This window comes from Bos indicus x Bos taurus, chromosome 14 (assembly GCF_003369695.1).
Source record: "Bos indicus x Bos taurus breed Angus x Brahman F1 hybrid chromosome 14, Bos_hybrid_MaternalHap_v2.0, whole genome shotgun sequence".
Taxonomy (NCBI): Eukaryota; Metazoa; Chordata; class Mammalia; order Artiodactyla; family Bovidae; genus Bos; species Bos indicus x Bos taurus.
Genome location: NC_040089.1, coordinates 20,967,408 through 20,987,659, shown reverse-complemented (window position 1 = coordinate 20,987,659; position 20,252 = coordinate 20,967,408). Strand labels below are relative to the sequence as shown.

The 20,252-nt window shown below is 38.5% G+C and overlaps 1 protein-coding gene across 1 annotated transcript in view; it reads right to left on the bottom strand.

Moving 5' to 3' along the window:
* SNTG1 (syntrophin gamma 1) overlaps positions 1 to 20,252 on the bottom strand; it is a 422,503-nt gene that overhangs the window by 24,489 nt on the left and 377,762 nt on the right. Inside the window, exons 15-19 of the mRNA XM_027560956.1 lie at positions 16,058 to 16,174; positions 13,754 to 13,825; positions 10,336 to 10,488; positions 5,073 to 5,165; positions 1,669 to 1,779 (exon numbers count right to left, since the gene is read on the bottom strand). Of these exons, the coding sequence (XP_027416757.1) occupies positions 1,669 to 1,779; positions 5,073 to 5,165; positions 10,336 to 10,488; positions 13,754 to 13,825; positions 16,058 to 16,174 (546 nt within the window). The remainder of the gene's footprint in view (positions 1 to 1,668; positions 1,780 to 5,072; positions 5,166 to 10,335; positions 10,489 to 13,753; positions 13,826 to 16,057; positions 16,175 to 20,252) is intronic.

The following is a 20,252-nucleotide window of genomic DNA, read 5'->3' as shown; positions in this document are numbered from 1 at the left end:
GGAGTTTATCAAATCAAACATTAACTAGTGGTGGACACTCCACGTTTGCCCGAAGAACACAGAACTGACAACACTGACACCACTCACCATGTTAAGATTCCTGAGTGTTAAAGTGGGAAATCCGCCAAAACTGAAAGATACATCCTTTTGGAGAGTAGAGATTCATTCTTATAATGACACCAAGAAGCAATTGGAAGAGCAGTGTGCATGATGACACAGAGCAATGATCCACCCACGGCAGCCGGGGACACAGAGTTGGGGTGCCCACAGACAGGTCTGCATTTAGGAACCGGGTGAGGACATGGGAGTCAGGAGGGAGAGGGTGATGGTACCCAGGCCTCCGTCCACACTGACCGGAGACAGATGTGAGAAACAGCTGGACAGAAGCTGGCAGAGAGGAGTCGCTCCGCAACCCCATCACAGCTCCCAGGAGCAGGTGCTGAGAGGAGTCTAGGGACAAGCTCAGGGCAGGGGTGGGCACTCTGATAGGGTCAGAGCCAAGCAGACAGAGAGAGGAGTCCAGACAAAAGCAGGAGCAGCCTCGAGAAGGAAGCTGTCTTGTTAAAAGGAGAGCAAGAGCCTCTGGTCTGCACAGAGGAGGGCTGCAGAGCCCGGATGGGAGTCAGGAAGGGTCTGTCCTTTGAAGGCTTTGAATGTCAGCCAAACCTCCGCCGGACTTAATAGGTACCGGGATGTAACTGAATTATGGTGATTTTAAGTCAGAGTTGAAAATTTATATCTGAGTTTTCATTTCCATAGAATTCATTTTTCACTTTGGTATTCATTATTTATTCTCTCTTCCCCACTGAAATAATATATTTATAACTCATTCTAACCCAAAGACTGTTGGTGTGAATTTCACAGTAGGGCAAAGGAAGTCCTTCAGATTTTGAATATCTACAAATACATAATCATAAACATAAAAGCAGTGAATCTGTCTGATATATTTCAGAATACTGAAAGTATACATGGAGCAAAGCAAAAAACCATTCATTTATTCATTTTGTTTAACAGAATAACGTACAAAAACATGAATTGATTTTTAAAATATTTTTTAGGAATTGGTATTTATATCCAAAGGTTTCCCAGGTGGCGCTAGTAGCAAAGAACCCGCCTGTCAATGCAGGAGAGGTAAGAGGAGCGGATTTGATCCCTGGGTTGGGAAGCTCCCCTGGAGGAGGGAATGGAAACCTACTCCAGTATTCTTGCTTGGAGAGTCCCATGAACAGAGGAGCCTGGCCAGCTGCAGTCCATGAGATCACAAAGAGGACACGACTGAGTGACTGAGCACACACATACACTCATTCATATCCAAAGAGGGAATAAATAGTGATAGAATATCTTTTATGAATTATTATTTAGAATGTGAAACCACCAAGAAAATGTTTCGGTTCCCAGAATATTATTTTAATGTGACAGAAATTCAGTTCACAAAAATTAAAACTAAGAAATGAAACATTGTATGTAATTTATTCTCAAGTACGCATTTCAGTGAAAATTTGTCATTAAAATTTTAAAATGAATCTATTTTTTTGGTCATGAGAGCTACTCCAAAGTAAAAAAACCACATGTGTTTTTGCACTTACGGGTCTCCTAAATTTTCTCCCCTCTGTCTCTTAATGGCATGAATGCAGTTGGAGGTGGTTTGTGTGATGAATTTGGGTTTACCTTTGCTTCAATCTGTTTAGTATCTGGATTCTGAAACAAAAATTTGATTTTGCTCTTGCCGTCATCAGAGGAACCTTTCAGCTGAGAAAACTTATACCTCCAAAGTACCACCTAACAAGAAAAGAAAAAATAGGTGAGTCAGTGCAGCTCATCTCTGTATTCAAATGGAGAGATTGCTCTTTTAACTGGTAAAAGTAATCATACTAAGTTAGTCCTATATATCCCAGCATTAAAAAGTAAACTAAAATATGCTTATCAAAGGCTATAATTTAGTAATCGGTATATCCTTTAATTCCCCAAAGCAACATCCATTTCCATGAAATAATCATTTAAATATATATGTGAATAAAGTAATTTGAATATCTCATTTTACATAACCATGAAATAAAAGCCATGCCAGGGAATCAGCAAAAACACCTATCATCCATTTCTTTGTTTTTCTTCCATAGTAGCAACAAAGTGATTTTCAGCTGATTACTCCACAGAACTTCCTCTTGAAGCAAAAGCTAACCAGACCCACATCTTTGTCAAGATGAAAGGACACCCGAGTGTGTGACTACGAGGAAGCATCTTAGAAACATCATTCATCTGGCAATGGTGGTAGCGGGGACAAAGAGGCAGGGGACTCTCCCAGACCACCGAAGGCCCCCAGCTCCAGACCTGTCCCATTCATGAGACTGCGGGTGTCTTGAGAGGAGGGAAGGTATCCTTTTCTGCGTACCTTGTCTCTCTCAACTGTCAAGGCACAGAGTCCATGCATAAAAAGGTAAGGTAAGGTAAGGTAAAGTCGCTCAGTCGTGTCCGACTCTTTGCGACCCCATAGACTGTAGCCCACCAGGCTCCTCCATCCATGGGATTCTCCAGGCAAGAATACTGGAGTGGGTTGCCATTTAATAAACACAAGGAGAAGGCAGGCCTGGCCGATGCTGCAGGAATCCAAATGAGAATGACTGCCTGCACTGGTCAGGTGCACCCTCCAGATTTATTTAGGGGGAGTTGTTGAGGAAGAGGCCCGGGCACAGGACACAATTTAGGTTCCTTTTGATAATGGAGAGAGGAATGCAGGGGAGTCAGAACGAGATGGACAGCAAGCAGTAGGGTGGACCCGTGGTGCTCAGGGGCTCAGGATGCATCCTGAGGAAGCCAGGTGCGTATCTGAGCTGGAGTCAACAGAACAGAAACTCACCAGCATTGGGCCAGGCCCAAGACTGGATGAAACTTCCTGATCAAACGTTTTAATTTATTTTCCTATAATGTCTGTATCAGTATTTCATCAAATGTATCAGTATTTCCATCAAATAAATGGAACCTTTACAGAGGTTTAAACAGATGATGACTTTGACAGTTTACTTGGACTCTCTTAAAAGAAAAGGGGAAAAAACTAACAAACAAACAGAAAAAGTCTTTCTAAAATGTAGACCCTGTGGGTTGCTTTGCAGTAGCTTAAAGTCATGAAACTCTTCACTATGATCTTGTGTGGCCTTGCATGTCATGGCTCATAGCTTCTCTGAGTTCTGCAAATCCCCACATCATGACGAGGGGCACTGATTACACAGAGTACTTACTATAATCATATCTATGTAAATTTTAGAATAATCAAGATACACATGGAAAAAGGGGTTCTTGCTCATGTTTCCACCTGCTTGCTGAATGTGGTGTGCTGTTATTCGTAACTTACTAATCTTATATTGAGTAACTTCACATGCCATCTGCATAATAAAGACTGGCAGAAAATTTGGTTTTGCTGGTATTAATTTCTTGGATCCTTGGGAGTTTGTTTTTATGTTGTTTATTGTTGGTTGTTGCTTTTTTTCTGGCAACGTGATGAAATTCAGCCACATTTACGACTCATATTAGCAATTCTCTGCAGAAATCAGCCCTTTGCCCGTGACTTCTTTGTAGCATATGCATACACCTTTGCCAGCTTAATGGAGAGCAACAGCTCTGGGGAGAACATGAAATGAGTTTACTGAGATGGCTACATCTAAGTCAATATACCTGACAACGTAATAAGCCACCACTGCTTTCTTCTCCTCCAGGTTGTCTGAAGGCTGCTCCAGTGACAGAGACTAAGCACTTTATTAAATAACCGCTAAATTAACACATGAGCCCTAAGACATTTTATTTTTGAGGCAGTGCTATTCTTCAATTTGACTAATTTGATTTCTAAGCTTAGCTATGAACTTTATTACTACAAGTCAATCATTTTCCTTTTTTTCCCCCTAAGTATGATTTAAAAATCCTGCAATTCAAAGAAATCTTTATTCCTAGAAATTGACTCAAATGTAAAGGTGTTCATTAAATTAGCAATGTATAACAAGTTACCTTGGGATGAGTGGTCTTTCTGTGCTGAATTGAACTGATTTAGTTACATGCTTCCAGGCTGCCTTGAACTCCCTTTGCTGAGAACCAGTGAGCCTCCATCCTATAACTCTAACATACTACCTGTGTTGTGTGCTTAGTCACTCAGTCGTCCGACTCCTTGCGTTCCCATAGACTGTAGTCACCAGGCTCCTCTGTCTATGTGATTTCTCCAGGCAAGAATACTGGAGTGGGTTGCCATGCCCTCCTCCAAGGGATCTTCCCAACCCAGCGATCAAACCCAGGTCTCCTGCATTGCAGGTGGATTCTTTACCACCTGAGCCACCAGGGAAGCCCACACTACCTATAAAACTAAAAAAAAAAGTTTCCCCATTTTTGATATTGGAAATGTGGACACGGAAAAATAGTAAAAGAATACTTTGGTTAAAAAAATTGTTCTGAAAGAAGAAAATTTCCCTTCACTGTGAGGTCATACCTTTAGTAAAAGAGAATATACATATGTGTTGTGCTTAGTCGCTCAGTCGTGCCTGACTTTTTGTGACCCTATGGTCTGTAGCCTACCAGGTGCCTCTGTTCAGGAGGATTCTCCAGGCAAGGATACTGGAGTGGGTTTCCGTGCCCTTCTCCAGGGGATCTTCCCAACCCAGGGACTGAACTCAGGTCTCCCATATTGCAGGAGGATTCTTTACCATCTGAGCCTCCCAGGGAAGCCCATTTATATAAAATACATGGATATATATGTATATACGGGGCTTCCCTGATGGCTCAGACAGTAAAGAATCTGCCTGCAATGCAGGAGACTCAGGTTCAGTCCCTGTGTTGGGAAGATCCCCTGGAGAAGGGAATGGCTACCCACTCCAGTATAAACACTTTATATAGTAGTAATGTTTTGTGGCAAAACATTCGTTTTATTAAAATTCAAACTTCTATTTTTCTCTAAGCAGATTGAGGCATAATTTATTTCCTATTAATAAAGTTTGACACCTGATCACCAGGCAGCCTGCTGACAGTAGTTGGAAGCAGTTTCCGTTGTTCTCAGCACAGGACGCCTGCCTCATGCTCGAGCTGACGGGGTACCCTACCTTGGTCGCAGCGTCGAAGCAGATGAAGCCGGTGCTGAAGTCAATCGTGAGCCCCATCAGGTGACCCTCCAGCACACACGCATATGTCTTGCACTGGACAGAACAGAGAACTGTTACTTTCATGGGACTGACCCAACAGCAGGGTGAAGAGCCCACATTTATCAGACTGTGTCAAACTGCCTGTGACAAGTTCCTTATATGATTAATAACACAACAGCAGACTTCACTTCAGCAATAGCTGTAGAATAAAGCCGGTCTGACTGACATTCTGGTGTAAACAGAGCACGAGCTGAATGGTTGTGGATCTGCCTGGGGGATGCGGGATTGTTTCCCATCCTACCCTAGGTGACCTTGTCTTGACCTTGTGCCACTTTGATGCCCTTCACTCTTTTGGCAATAAAACTATACACATATTTTTGGGTGTAGGCAAGATGATATTAAATCGTTATATTCTGTAGCTAAATATCACTGCATTTTTATTAAACTAAAAGTGAGTTATTTTAAAATTATTGTCATTTTATCAATATTATTAGAGAGAGCTCTCAGGCAAACAGACATATTTACTAATCAGGTCAAGAACACCATGACCTTAAGAGTCTCTGTATATCGATTGGTACAAGTTACGTCCAAAAGACATTTACCTTTGCCTATTATTTGTGTAAACTTATTGATTCTTCTAAATCAATAATTAACAATTGTTCACACTGAGATCAGACTAAATTATAATTTTAATTATATAAATATTTTGGGAAGACTACTAAAATATAGATGCTGAGATACAAAGAATAACAGATAAGAAATCAAATTTGGGGATTATATGAAATGATGCATGTTTATGTTATAGGCCGGTTTTACTTGCACTTAATTGCAAACTGGAGTGGGATATTCAAATCATGAAAAATACTTGTAATTAACAAACAAAGGGGAAAGAGAGAGGGAGGAAGAAAGAGAGAGACCTCTACCAACTCTTATATCTTATTTGTGTTTGTAATACTGGGTATGAAAGTATCCATACATTAAGTGAGCCTCATTCTGACCATTGTTTTGTTGAGTTGCTAAGTTGTGTCCAACTCTTTCGTGACCCCATAGACTGCAGCATGCCAGACTCCTCTGTCCAACTATAACAATGGCCAAATGAATCAAGTTGCCTCCACCAGACAGGTACATTCATGTGCTTAAGCCCAGTTTACATAGGAAAGTTATGACCATGTCAAATTATTCATTTGAAGTTCAGTTTTTCAAAAAAGGAGATTAAAAAGCAAACTTAATGGGCCTTGTGAGTTGATCTGGGGGCTTCCTGGGTGGCTCAGTGGTAAAGACCACTTGCAATGCTGCTTCTTGCAGAAGACCCGGGCTGGAGGTTGAATTTCTGGATGGGGAAGATCCCCTGGAGGAGGAAATGGCAACACACTCCAGTATTCTTCCCTGAAGAATCCCATGGACAGAGGAGCCTGGTGGGCTACAGTCCATGGGGTTAGAAAGAGTCAGAAATGACTCAGCACGCAGCAAGTTGATTTTGGAGTGTAATTTCATTTAGTACACGAGCACCTTCCCTCCTTGCATCCAATCATTGTCACTTTATTAAAACTACTATCAAATTTAAGGCACATCCAAGGTTGCCTGATTTCCTCTAAATTATACATGATTGTTTTCTGTTTTCAAATGACATTATTTAAAAAATACATGCCAAGTGAAAACACCTTCAGTATAGAGCATGAACAGTTATCTAATAAAGAACATAATAGTGAATTAAATTACATTATTTCAATAATAATTATATTAAAACAGATGATATAAGTTGAAACCCCTCAAAGTTTTATTCTATGATTTATAGTCTTAGTAAACATATATAATGAGTATACTTGTATGTTTGAATATGGAAATATTTGATTTATTGTTTAATTTCTATGTTTATTTCATAATAAAATTGAATTATAGCTAGAAAAGAGCAAAAAATTATCCTTCTTAAAAAAGTTAAATTTGCACTTAATTATATATAAATATATATTTATATATTATAAATATATAATCATACAAATTATATATTATATGAAAGTGAAAAAAGTGAAAGTGTGAGTTGCTCAGTCGTTTTGGACTCTTTGCGACCCCATGGACTGTAGGATCTTCTGTCCATGGAATTTTCCAGGCAAGAATACAACAGTGGGTTGCCATCCCCTTCTCCAGGGACTATATAATTGTTATATATTATGTATGATCATTATATGTAATATAATTATGATATAACATATAATGATTATATATTAATTTGCACAATTTTATATATTATTACATAACATTTGAAGATACATCAAAAATAAAATTATTTTTCATATGCCCTTTTGGATGACAGCTAAATGTCTATAGTGGATAAAAAACACAATGAAAGTCTGAAATAAATAACTCCAAGAGAAATCAATTTTCGAATGTTATACACTTTACTGAAAGCCTTATTTTAAAAAGGCTGTATTAATTCAGATTGAATTAGTGTAAAGTAAACAATAATTATCCATCCCTTACCAGTATTATTCACTTACTCTGGGGAAATGTTTCAAAAATTGGACAAATAAAAGTACTAAAAATAATAGTAAATTAATTAGGCTTAATTGTGGTAATTTGAATACTAGGGAAATGTAAGTTGTAAGTCATATTTTGATTAATATAAAAATGTTAATTTTTGGTGTTCATTACATTTTATACTGTCATCCTGGGAAGTATGATTAAATTTTAAGATGTTAATTTAAATGACAATTAGGATGTTTAGAAATATCTCCAACAGTTAATTATCTATTAAATAAATATATAGATATTTGCATTAAGTACTAAGTAATTAGTGATCAGAAAATATTTAAATAGATAAAGGAATAGATTAGAAGGTAGAAAATGTTAAAATGCAGTCCTCTTAATGAAAACTGATTTCAAAATAAAAATAATTTATTAATTCTTAATAATTCATCAACTCACTGGACATGAGTTTGAATAAACTACAGGAGATGTGAAGGCCAGGGTAGCCTGGTGTGCTGCAGTCCGTGGGATCACAGTCAGACACGACTGAGCAACTGAACAACAACAACAAAATACCTGTTTCACAATGGGGCATGTGTCTCCTCTTTATTTCATTTAATTATCAACTTTAGTTGAAGTGGAAATACTAGGAAATATGAGTAAACTAAACTTATGAGTAAACACATAAAATTCTTCATGTAAATATTTTTACACGCTTGAATTTTGAAAATAACAGATCCACAGTAATCAGTCATTGGTTATTTCTGGTGGAGCACACAAGGGGAAGTTATAAAATGTGCAAAACAACGAAAAGCTAAAAAGATATTAAATACTTTACTTTCATGTATATATGCATCTTAAATTCCTATTGTGAATATGTAAGGTGCCAGTCAAAAAAAGGCATTGCTCAGGACATCAGCTTATAGAATATGAGGTCCAGAGTTAAAAAAAATAGTAAAATAGAATGAAACAATTTTATCTCTATCTCATTTCTAAACATTAGGAGACTTGAAAATCTTAAATTGAAACCAGCAAGTAGAAATTGCTGTGTATTTGTTTCCAAGTGAAGTGCAATATTCCAGGGAAATGATAATAAGGAAAACCTAAAACTATCAAAATGAGTAACAAAAATGTCAACTCCTATACAGCTTCATACAATGCTTTAATGTCTTTAATGTCATTTAATGCTTTAATGTCTTAGGGGTTGATACTTAAAATATTAATAAAATAATATTTAAGATATTTCTCATCTTTCCACTTTTGATATGAAAAATCTATTTACTAAATTGAGGTTCTATACAACTAAATTATTGAAACAACACGTCTTAGTTACTTTAACATTTTTAAATACATGCATATCAGCAAAATATTAGAAAATATTAATTGAGCAATGAAAAAATGATAAATGAGTCTTCTCCTTGTCTCTTCCCCTGATTTGTCATGTCACATTGTTGTGATTTGATGGATTGAATATAAAAATTTGTAGTCAGAAAAAAATTACTGCATGTCACAAATCAGTTCAGTGTAATTGGAAAAGTACGCATCCAGGTCCATTGTCACAGGCAACCATCCCCGGATAATAATGATGTGTTGTTGCCATCAGACATTTCACATATAAGAAATAAAGTTTAATAAACACCTGCTGATTACCTGTGAGTACAAAATGCACTGACTTCAGTCAGTGGAGAAATAAAATACTCCCAGAAACCTATAACTCAGTATGAGGAAAACATGTACAGATCACTCCAACTCATGCAGAGTGTGGACAGACCTAAGGAAAAAAGACAAAAGAGATGCTGCATTCTGAGGGGGAGGGGGGCAAGCTTGAATAGGACCGATGAGGAGGAACAGTGGTGGGCACATGGCAGGGCAGACTGGGAGTCAGGAAAATCGTCCTCCATGGCGTGACCTCTGAGGAAGCTTCAAATTCACCTGTGTGGTCTTGTAGGGTAGTGATGAAAACAAGGCTTCCCAGCAAGAAAAGAGACTTGTGAGTGAATAGTCATTCCGGCTGGAAATTAAGTGGTTGTGATTGGAGACCAGGAAATGGTTTTGTAAGCAATTAATTAAAGTAAGAACATTTCTGTTTTAGATGTCAGGTATGGATGTCAGAGTTTGGCTATAAAGAAGGCTGAGCGCCAAAGAATTGATGCTTTTGAACTGTGGTGTTGGAGAAGACGCTTCAGAGTCCCTTGGACTGCAAGGAGATCCAGTCCATCCTAAAGGAGATCAGTCCTGAGTGTTCATTGGAAGGACTGACGCTGAACCTGAAGCTCCAATACTTTGGGCACCTAATGTGAAAAGCCAACTCATTAGAAAAGATCCTGATGCTGGAAAAGATTGAAGGCAGGAGAAGTGGACGACAGAGGATGAGATGGATGGATGGCATCACCAACTCAGCGGACGTGAGTTTGAGCAAGCTCCAGGAGATGGTGATGGACAGGGAAGCCTGGCGTGCTGCGATCCATGGGGTTGCAAAGAGTTGGACACAACTGACTGACTGAACAACAACAGCAAGATTCTAATTAAATTTAGAAATGTGTTTTTGATGAGCAGTAGGAAATAGGCTAGAAAGATCAAATTATAGAAAAATTAAAATGCTTTCAGAGTCGTGTTGCACTTCATTTAAACAATGGCCAATGACTGAACATTTGAGCCTCACAGAACTGGATTTTCATGTTCGCCTGAATTTATAACAGAACTCTAGGGAGGGGTCATGCATCCTGGGGGTCACAGGGCCTCAGCTTTCACAGACCCTCACCTGTATCCGCTCCACCTCGAGGAAGGTTGCCGTTTGGAAAGCTCGTTCCCACTGCGCAAGGTCAGAGTCGAGCTCCACTGAGAAGTACAGGTCCTCCCCAGACTCGGACTGCACGGTGAAGCAGTGCCTCCGCCGGTCCAGCAGGTCACTGTCCTGATGGAAACTTGGAGTTATGCAGACTGGCACACACCTGAGCTACTGACCCAGCCACCCTCGGCTCAGTGTTGACCACTGTGTGGTGGAGACGCTGCAGGAACAAGGATTCCACCCTCTGACGTCACTAATTCTTCATTACAATGGTCACAGAGGACAATTTCCAGTCCTCAAAGTCCATAACTGACACACTTCCTTTCTGAACTGACACTGAAGAATTTCTGGCTTCAACTCTTCCTAGCAAGAGTAGTTATCAAAGCCCTGACTGCATGAGATTCCATTTCTCACTGGACAGGTGGATAACACACAATGTTCCTTTGTCCTTCCAGAGCTGTGAAGATGATGAGATTAAGCAATACTTAATGTAATTTGTAAGTTTTAAGGAGATTATAAGCATGGTATCTTTTACTGAGTTGATTTCTATAATCCTTAAACTATCATGGGAATATTCTACCAGCTGAGACATGAAAAAACTGAGTCTAACATGTTTCAGAAATTTTACTGCTTTTTAAAAACTACACATTTCCCTTACGTAACTGTGATTCATTAAGTCAAAAGGACTTTGACATGGCAATTTCTTGGTCTTAGGAGAAGTTTTCAACTAACATGCTCACACATCTATATGTGCAGCAACTTCAGGGATGTTAAAAGGTGAAAAGAATACAGCTAAGAACTGACGAAAAATTGTAGAAGAGAAAGTTGAGGAAATGACTCAGAATGTTATAAATCTGCTTTTGTACATCACAAAATGAAAAAAAAATTTTTGTGTGTCCTTTTCAACCAATATGACCAATGTGGGAAAATAGCATGCATTTTAAATGATACTAACTCAATAATTACAAAACTTCAATTCTTTTGTGCTATGCAGAAATTCGTCAAGAGTAGGTGAAAGTAATATACACAAATGCAAGTATTTCCATTTTTATAGCTACAGGAGATGCCAAGATATTGAAATTACTTTTCTAATAAAATGTCACTGAATACCTACTAGGATAATTATTTTCAAAATTATCTAGCCTTTAAATTATTATTCATATATTCATTATCCGAAGGGGTGTGGGGAAGGGGGATATCATGACCCCGGCTGACCCTCTGCCTTCCAAACTGCCCTCTGTCACAGCCTGGATAAGGATCCCCCTGTTTAAATCTAGCCACTCGGCCTGGCTTACACTCCTTCATTAGCTTAACATCTCTTAGATTCAGCTGTTGACAGGAAACCTGGAGGAAATTCCTATTTAAAAAAAGGAGAGTTCCAGTAAAGACAAGTAGCCCTCATAGACAATGCTGCATACTTTCAAAGGGAGAAATGTTTTATACTTAAACTTTTTAAAAAGTATACAGCATATAAACAAAATACGATTATCAAAAGAAGATTTTTATCTTTGATTTACATTCTTGATTTCTTATTTAGTATACTTGAATCAGTTTTCATTATTACTTCGACTGATATCAGCATTTCCCCCCTAAGACATTGTTATGAAGCAAACAGAAGCTTTGCTACAATAAATTAGCATAACTAGCACTATAAAAGCAAACAAACAAGAGACACATGAAAACAATAATGCTAATTTCTTATAATATTATTCAGGGTTGACTTTCAATACTGCCTATTCAGATTAATGGTTTTAATTAATAGCTATAAGATTCATCTTCAGATTTCTATTCTAATATTCTACTTCAGAGGATAATTACACCATACTAAAAAGAATCATCAAATCCATGCTTTGCAATCCAAAGAATATATGATTTTTAGGACAAAAATCCATCCAGCAGGGAGAGGTGTACCACTTCTTCCTATAAATGTGGGCATTGTAGGGTCATAAACAGCCAGAATCATGGCTAGTTATTTGGCCCTGCCTTTAGGAAATAATCCAAAGTCCCCCCTTTAAATAGTTCCAAAGAATAAAATTCCTACTCTCAGCTTTTAATACTTGTTATGTGAAGATTGTTCTTCAGTCTCCTAATATTCTTTTTTAGAAAATAGAATCTTTTGCAGAAGTAGTAAAAATAAAAATAGTTTATAAGATATAGACAGATGAAAATAACCTGTTAAGGTCCCAGCTGAAAAACTCTGCCCCCCTCAACAACAGGGCTTCCTGGCTGGCTCAGTGGTAAAGAATCCACCTGCCAATGAAGGAAATGGGGGTTCAGTCCCTGGATCTGGAAGATCCCCTGGAGAAGGAAATAGCAACCCACTCCAGTATTCTTGCCTGGAGAATCCCATGGACAGAGGAGCCTGGTGGGCTACAGTCCATGGGGTCGCAAAAAGTCCAACACAACAGCACACACACACACTCTTTAAAGTATGCAAAGGAGAAGTAACACAAAGCAGACAGTGCTCAGAGTGTGTGGCTGAGTTTCTTTAAGAAATACTGTGGCTGCTGCTAAGTCGCTTCAGTCGTGTCCGACTCTGTGCAACCCCATGGACTGCAGGCCACCAGGCTTCTCCATCCATGGGATTCTCCAGGCAAGAACACTGGAGTGGGTTGCCATTTCCTTCTCCAATGCATGAAAGTGAAAAGTGAAAGTGAAGTCGCTCAGTCGTGTCCGACTCTTAGCGACCCCATGGACTGCAGCCCACCAGGCTCCTCCATCCATGGGATTTTCCAGGCAAGAGTACTGGAGTGGGGTGCCATTGCCTTAAAGTTGACATCATTCTAAAGAAACAACTAGCAAAATGGATACAAAAGCTATCTGGAATTTTACCGAATTCTCAGTGACTTCCTATTGCAACAATCCTGTGTATAGCACAGAAGTTTAATTGATTTATGACGGCTAAATATGCATCTCTACACTCAGAGAAATAATGTAACTGTGAGACTTAAATATATTACAACACACACATATATACATACACACACACATCTTTCTTTGCATATACCTTTTTACTTTCTACATTCTCTAATTCCAAGTCTTATTCAGATCTTTCTCTTCTGCATTTTACACAGCAAATACAACTCTGGTAATAACTGAAGCTTAAATTCAGACTGTCTCCAGGTGACCTTCTACTTCATCCTCCAAGGACGTGACAAACTTCTTGTGTCCCTCTCCCACGGAGGGACCTGGGATCTGCTCAAGCCTTATCTAAGTCGATGTGCATTTCTCTCCACTCCATCTTTTCTCTTATGTATTTTTCTTTTCCACGTCTTCGCCTTGTGTTTTCCTTCATATCCAGGTATTGTTTATTTTCATAAACTGCCTGTGAACCCAGGACCCCAATTGGCCAAGCAAAGCCTTTACAAACATCACTGCTTTTTGGTCCTACCTTCAGGATCTTACACATGATCTCGTAAACTGAAAAAGTTTTCTCTGCTCGGGTCCAGTCCCACGTAGTCACCTTGAAAAGATGAGAAATGAACTCATCATGTGTTTTAGAAAGATGGCCCCTACTTTCCTCTATTAATACACAGTGGTGCACCCATGAAGTTCTCACACACACGCAAGGCAGCCTGAGTAGTGAGGTTTTCCTCAGGCAGTGTTTCTGCCTCGGCCCGCCCAGTTTCACACTGTTTCTCTTCCTCTTTCAGCAGACATTTCATATTATAAGCATATTATAAGACATTTCATATTATAATGGGACAACTTCCCATTGCTCAGTGTCTTGACGTATCTTAAGTAGTGTCTGCATTGCTGCTGCTAAGTCACTTCAGTTGTGTCCGACTCTGCGTGACCCCATAGATGGCAGCCCACCAGGCTACCCCGTCTCTGGAATTCTCCAGGCAAGAACACTGGAGTGGGTTGCCATTTCCTTCTTCAATGCATGAAAGTGAAAAGTGAAAGCGAAGTCGCTCAGTCGTGTCCGACCCTCAGCGACCCCATGGACTGCAGCCTTCCAGGCTCCTCCGTCCATGGGATTCTCCAGGCAAGAATACTGGGGTGAGGTGCGTTATCTCTACAAAAATTATAAGTGTTGTTTTGAGGGGAGTTAATTATTTTAATATGGGAAATGTAGCCAATATTTTGTAGTAACTGTAAATGAAAAATACTGTGTCCATATTTCACTATGTAATAGTCTGTTCTCTGTTTACCACTTTGAAAGAAAGTTATGACCAACCTAGATAGCATATTCAAAAGCAGAGACATTACTTTGCCAACAAAGGTTCGTCTAGTCAAGGCTATGGTTTTTCCTGTGGTCATGTATGGTTGTGAGAGTTGGACTGTGAAGAAGGCTGAGCGCCGAGGAATTGATGCTTTTGAACTGTGGTGTTGGAGAAGACTCTTGAGACTCCCTTGGACTGCAAAGAGATTCAACCAGTCCATTCTGAAGGAGATCAGCCCTGGGATTTCTCTGGAAGGAATGATGCTAAAGCTGAAACTCCAGTCCTTTGGCCACCTCATGCAAAGAGTTGACTCATTGGAAAAGACTCTGATGCTGGGAGGGATTGGGGGCAGGAGGAGAAGGGGACGACAGAGGATGAGATGGCTGGATGGCATCACTGACTCGATGGACATGAGTCTGGGTGAGCTCTGGGAGTTGGTGATGGACAGGGAGGCCTGGTGTGCTGCGATTCATGGGGTTGCAAAGAGTCGGACATGACTGAGCGACTGATCTGACCTGATCTGATCTGATCTGACACACAAAGAATACTGGACATCGTGTCAACGCTGGCTTTTCATTTAAGAAAGACATATTTACATCAAGAAGTTTTTCTAAGTTCTTAACATTGTGAAGCTCTAAATAGCATGTTGAAGCTGTTTCACTTGTTTGTGCTTTTTTTTTTAATTTTATTTTATTTAACTTTACAATATTGTATTGGTTTTGCCATATATCAAAATGAATCTGCCACAGGTATACATGTGTTCCCCATCCTGAACCCTCCTCCCTCCTCCCTCCCCATACCATCCCTCTGGGTCGTCCCAGTGCACCAGCCTCAAGCATCCAGTATCGTGCATCGAACCTGGACTGGCAACTCATTTCAAATATGCTTTAAACATGTATTTGTCTCTCCAGTCCTAAGAAATTGTTCAGAGTAGGGCCAGTGTAAAAGGTGTAAGCATTTATGATTTTCTGTCTTCTGGGTGATTTGAACTTTATGTGCACATAGATACTAAACATTACAACAAGTCTAACCTGATAATTCCAAGATCCTATGTAGTTATTAGACCTGTAAGCAAGTAGTTCAGCATTTAATATTTATAGTTGATAAATATTTATTGAGACTCTACTGTTGTGTAAGGTACATGTTTCCAAAAGCAAGACCTTAGGTGCAACAGGGCCTCATCCAAATTTAATTTGAAGGCTGATGATTAAATATGGGATATTACAAGTTATCGAAAGCACTACTGGTTTATTTGACTTAGACCTGTCAAATAATAAACATATTGAGCCTGGAAAAAATGCCAAAATAGAAATGCATCCTAGGTCTCTCAAGGGCTATAAAGTCAGTGTTTAATGCCAGAAAATATATCTTTAGCAAGAAATCCTCAGAAACATTTGGACTATTTTGCATTTTTTCCTGTACCTTATTTTCAAAATATATCACTAATATGCCCTTTGTCATTGTAAAGTTGATGTCACTATGCTGTGATAACATGGGAAAAATAAGGGATATTGAACAGAAACACTTACTGGAGGTGCCAGAAACTTGTAGAGGCAGGAGCCCCTCAGGGCCAGAAAGGCGGGTGAGTACACACGGTCCTGAAGCGGGTCTTGCTCCCGCATTTCACACCAGCCCATGTAGACAATCTGCAAGGAAGTGGAATACAATGATCTGTCAACGGAGTCTCATTTCTGGGGGCTTATGTGTATAAAGCACCACAAGACGCTTTCATTCTCTTATGAATGTATCAGATTAACTGCTGCAAAAAGTACATTAATCACATTTACCTTCAATAAATGAGTGTGAACCAGTCATCAGATTTTATAATATGTCTCCATCAATGTTTATAAACAATAACCTCCAAGGAACCAATGATTAGGTTGATAACTGATTTCTCAAGAAAAAGAATGAAAGCCAGAATATAGTGGAACATAAACATCAGGGTATAAAATGAGGACAACAATAGGCCTAGAATTCCATACATGGCAAAATTATCTTTTATTCATGATTGAATAAGGCTAACCCAAATTTGGGATGACTTTATGTATCTATTACATTGATGGGTTAAGTCTGAAAATTACAGCACCTGTGCACTGCTTTCTTTCAACTGATAAATATATTCAGAGAAGAGAGCTATCTTAACCTATGGTGTATCATGAGTCTAACTTTATCTAACTCTATGGAGACAAAAAAATACCTTTCTATTTACAAGTAAGTAGTCCTTAATCTGAGAAATAGTGCAGGGAGATGAATGTAGTTAATTTTTGCTTTTCCATAGCTCAGAATCACATATAAAATCATTCGGAAGTAGACTGTACATATCTATTGTGCTGTTTGCTGCCTTAGCAGCCATTAGGTTGAGATTCTTCTGCTTTAGAAAGTGTGTATGTTTTATTTTATAGTGACAATATATTACATTTAGCTTTGTGTATTTGCAGGCTCTGCACTGGAAGATTCAACCAACTGCGGACTGAAAGCATAGGGCAACACTTCACAGTTGTGTGAATTCACAAATGCGGAACCCACAGACGTGGAGAACGGACTGTGGGACTTGAGAATCTGCAGACTTTGGTTCTGGAGACAGTCCTCTGCAGGAACCAAGGGATGGCAATAAGATCTGGGTAATAAAAATAGCTGTTTGACAGGAAGGGGCAAAAATGTTAAACAGACTTGCACTGGACCCTGTTTGCAATATAAAGACAATTTTGTGGGTATTAGAGACTATTAAACACTAGACCCAGTAGACATAGTCTACTCTACTTTGCTATCATATTGTAGAGAAAGAGTTGGTTTTTATTCCTTCAAAGCAGGTTTAATCCTCAAACAAATGCAATGCTGAGCAGACTATTTAAAACATATGCTAAGATCTTTTATGACAAATACGTGAAACATACTATATGAAATAGAAAAGTACAGAAATGGTATTTTAAAACTTTGGGGAAATTTTACCTGCTTTAAAATGTGATTTACAGCCTTTCTTTGTTTTCATTTCTTTGTTAATTTAATCATTACTATATAAATTTGCACACTGAGCCTTAATTTTGTTCCCCTTTGCTATTTTTAACTTTTATTTGAAGGGGTTCATTCTCCAGTCTTTAAATGAAATTAAGAAAACAATCTCATTCATAATAGCTACAGAGAATATAAAATACTTAGGCATTAACCAAAGAGGTGGAAGATTTGTACACTGAAAACTGCAAAATTTTAATGAAGGGAATTATAGATACAGATAAACAGTAAGAATCTGCGTCCATGGATTGGAAGAATTAATCTTTTAAGAGATCTGTAACATCCAAAGTGGCCACCATTGCAGTGAATCCCAACCAAAATCCCTGTGGTTTCTTGAAGAAATCATCCTAAAGTCCACAGGAAATCATCTTAAAGTCCACAGAAGACCCTGAATAGCCGTATCAATATTGAATAACAAGAACAAAGCTAGAGGCACTGCATGCTCTTATTTCAAATGTATTGCAAAGTAACAGTCATCAAAGGAATAAGATACCAGCAGAAAAACAGATGTAGACCAACGGGACAGGATAGAACATCCAGAAATAAGCCTATGCATACATGGTCTCTGAATCTTTGAGAGAAATGGGGAATGGCTAATCTCTTCAATAAATGGTATTAGGAGAACTTAATATCAACCTGCAAAAGAATGAAATGGGACCTTTATGTCACACTGTATACAAAAATCAATTCAAAATCAATTAGACTTAAATGTAATACCTGAAACCATTGCAGTTTTAAAACTTATGCATTTCTGTGTAAAATCTCCCAGAGTGGCTGCAACTAAGAAGACAGGAAACGTCACATTTTGGTGAGGGGAGGGTGACTAGAAACATAGAAGCCCATATACCGCTGGCGAGGCTTTGATCCTTCACATCTAATATAAACGCACCTTGGTGTGGACACCTGTGCCCCGTTGCACACATGCAAGTGTGTTCCTTATGGCATTATTCTCAGTCCCAACCACGTACATGTGGCTTAAAACACTGATAAACCGTGTGCCCTCCAATATATGTTGCAGACGAACACTGTAGCAAACTGTGATACCATAAAGGAAGAAGATACAGCAAGGAAAATTCGTGCATTTTAGTCACACAGAACAATGTAAGTGAATGTCACAGAACACAATGTGAACTGAAAGAAAGCAGATACCCAACTATATTTACACACATTATATACATATATGACCTTGATTCAGATAAACTACAGGCGTAGTTTGCAATGCATTCCTGATTGGGGTACAAAGACCTATCGCAAAGCTAGACAATCATTACCCAGTTGTCAGGACAGTAGTTACTTTAGACGGACGCAAGCCCAGTGTGAGTGGGGAGGACACACTGGGAGACAGAATCCGAGTCGAGCACAAGCCACTCTTCTTGACTTAGACTGTGATTACACAGGGCTTTGGCTTTTGAATAATGAAGCTGTACATCTATGTTTTATGAACTTTCTATATATGTATTATATTTTATGAAACCTCATTTTAAAAATAGCACCCAATGTGTACTATTAATAAAAGTCTTATAACAAATCCATCTTAAAAATAACAGATTTTGTGAGTTTTACAGGCAGAAAGTCTTCCAACAAATATAGTTAAATTGCCCTATTATTCTGGGGCTGCTACAATGAGGTAAAACTTTATATATTATGAATTATATCACCCAAATTATTATATTATTGCTCAATTAAGTCAGAATATTTCATTTTAATTCAATTGGATAAAACTTACAGTTTCCTTGTAACTTCTCTGCATTGACAAGAGAAAAGAGAATAAAGTGGTGTACACAATCAAGAGACGGAAATAACTGAACTTCCTCAGACCATGCGATTTGGAGTTTACTGTCTCTTTCCACCTCTATAATTTACTAGAAGCTGAAATATTAAGAATGATGTACTGATATTTTTCAAGAATTATCATTAAATACAATTTTTTAAAGTTTGAACTGATTGTAGCTTTGAGGAATGAGCTGAAGATGTAACTAATAAAAATGGGATTATTGGATCTGAAAGGGATATTTCTTCATACTTGTTCTCCAGGCCAAAGATTGACCTTATTACTTTCTGTGCCAAGGGAAAGGGCTATTCTCAGTTTGGCAGAAAGGTCAGAAAGCAGTTTCTGCTTCTCATCATTAACCTGATTCGTGGGAATAATTACACGGTTGAGGAGGCATAATGCATTTTCAGTAAATTCATCCTACACTTGTCACACCAAACAATAACTCTAAAGAAAAACTGTGTCACTTAACCTTATTTTAAAAAGAAATAGATGAGCAATACAAGTATAAGGATATTTCAAATAGAATACTTTAGAAATGAGTAGAATTAAAGGGAAATAGTTTTTTATATAAACAAAACGACAAACGAACTGCCAACCATATATCATACAATTTTCAGATAAATATTTAGGAAACTTGCCTATTTTTCAGCTTTATTGAGGTATAAATTGACACAGAAAAATGTAAAATATTACAGTGATTTGCTATGCACATCTACTGTGAAACGATTCTTTCCACCTAGTTGATAAACACATCTATCATCTCACATATTTATTTATATATAAATATATATTATAATGTTCCATTCAGTTCAGTCACTCAGTCACATCCAACTCTTTGCAACCCCATGGACTGCAGCATGTCAGGCTTCCCTGTACATTACCAACTCCCGGAGTTTGCTCAAACTCACATCCATTGACTCGGTGATGCCATCCGACCATCT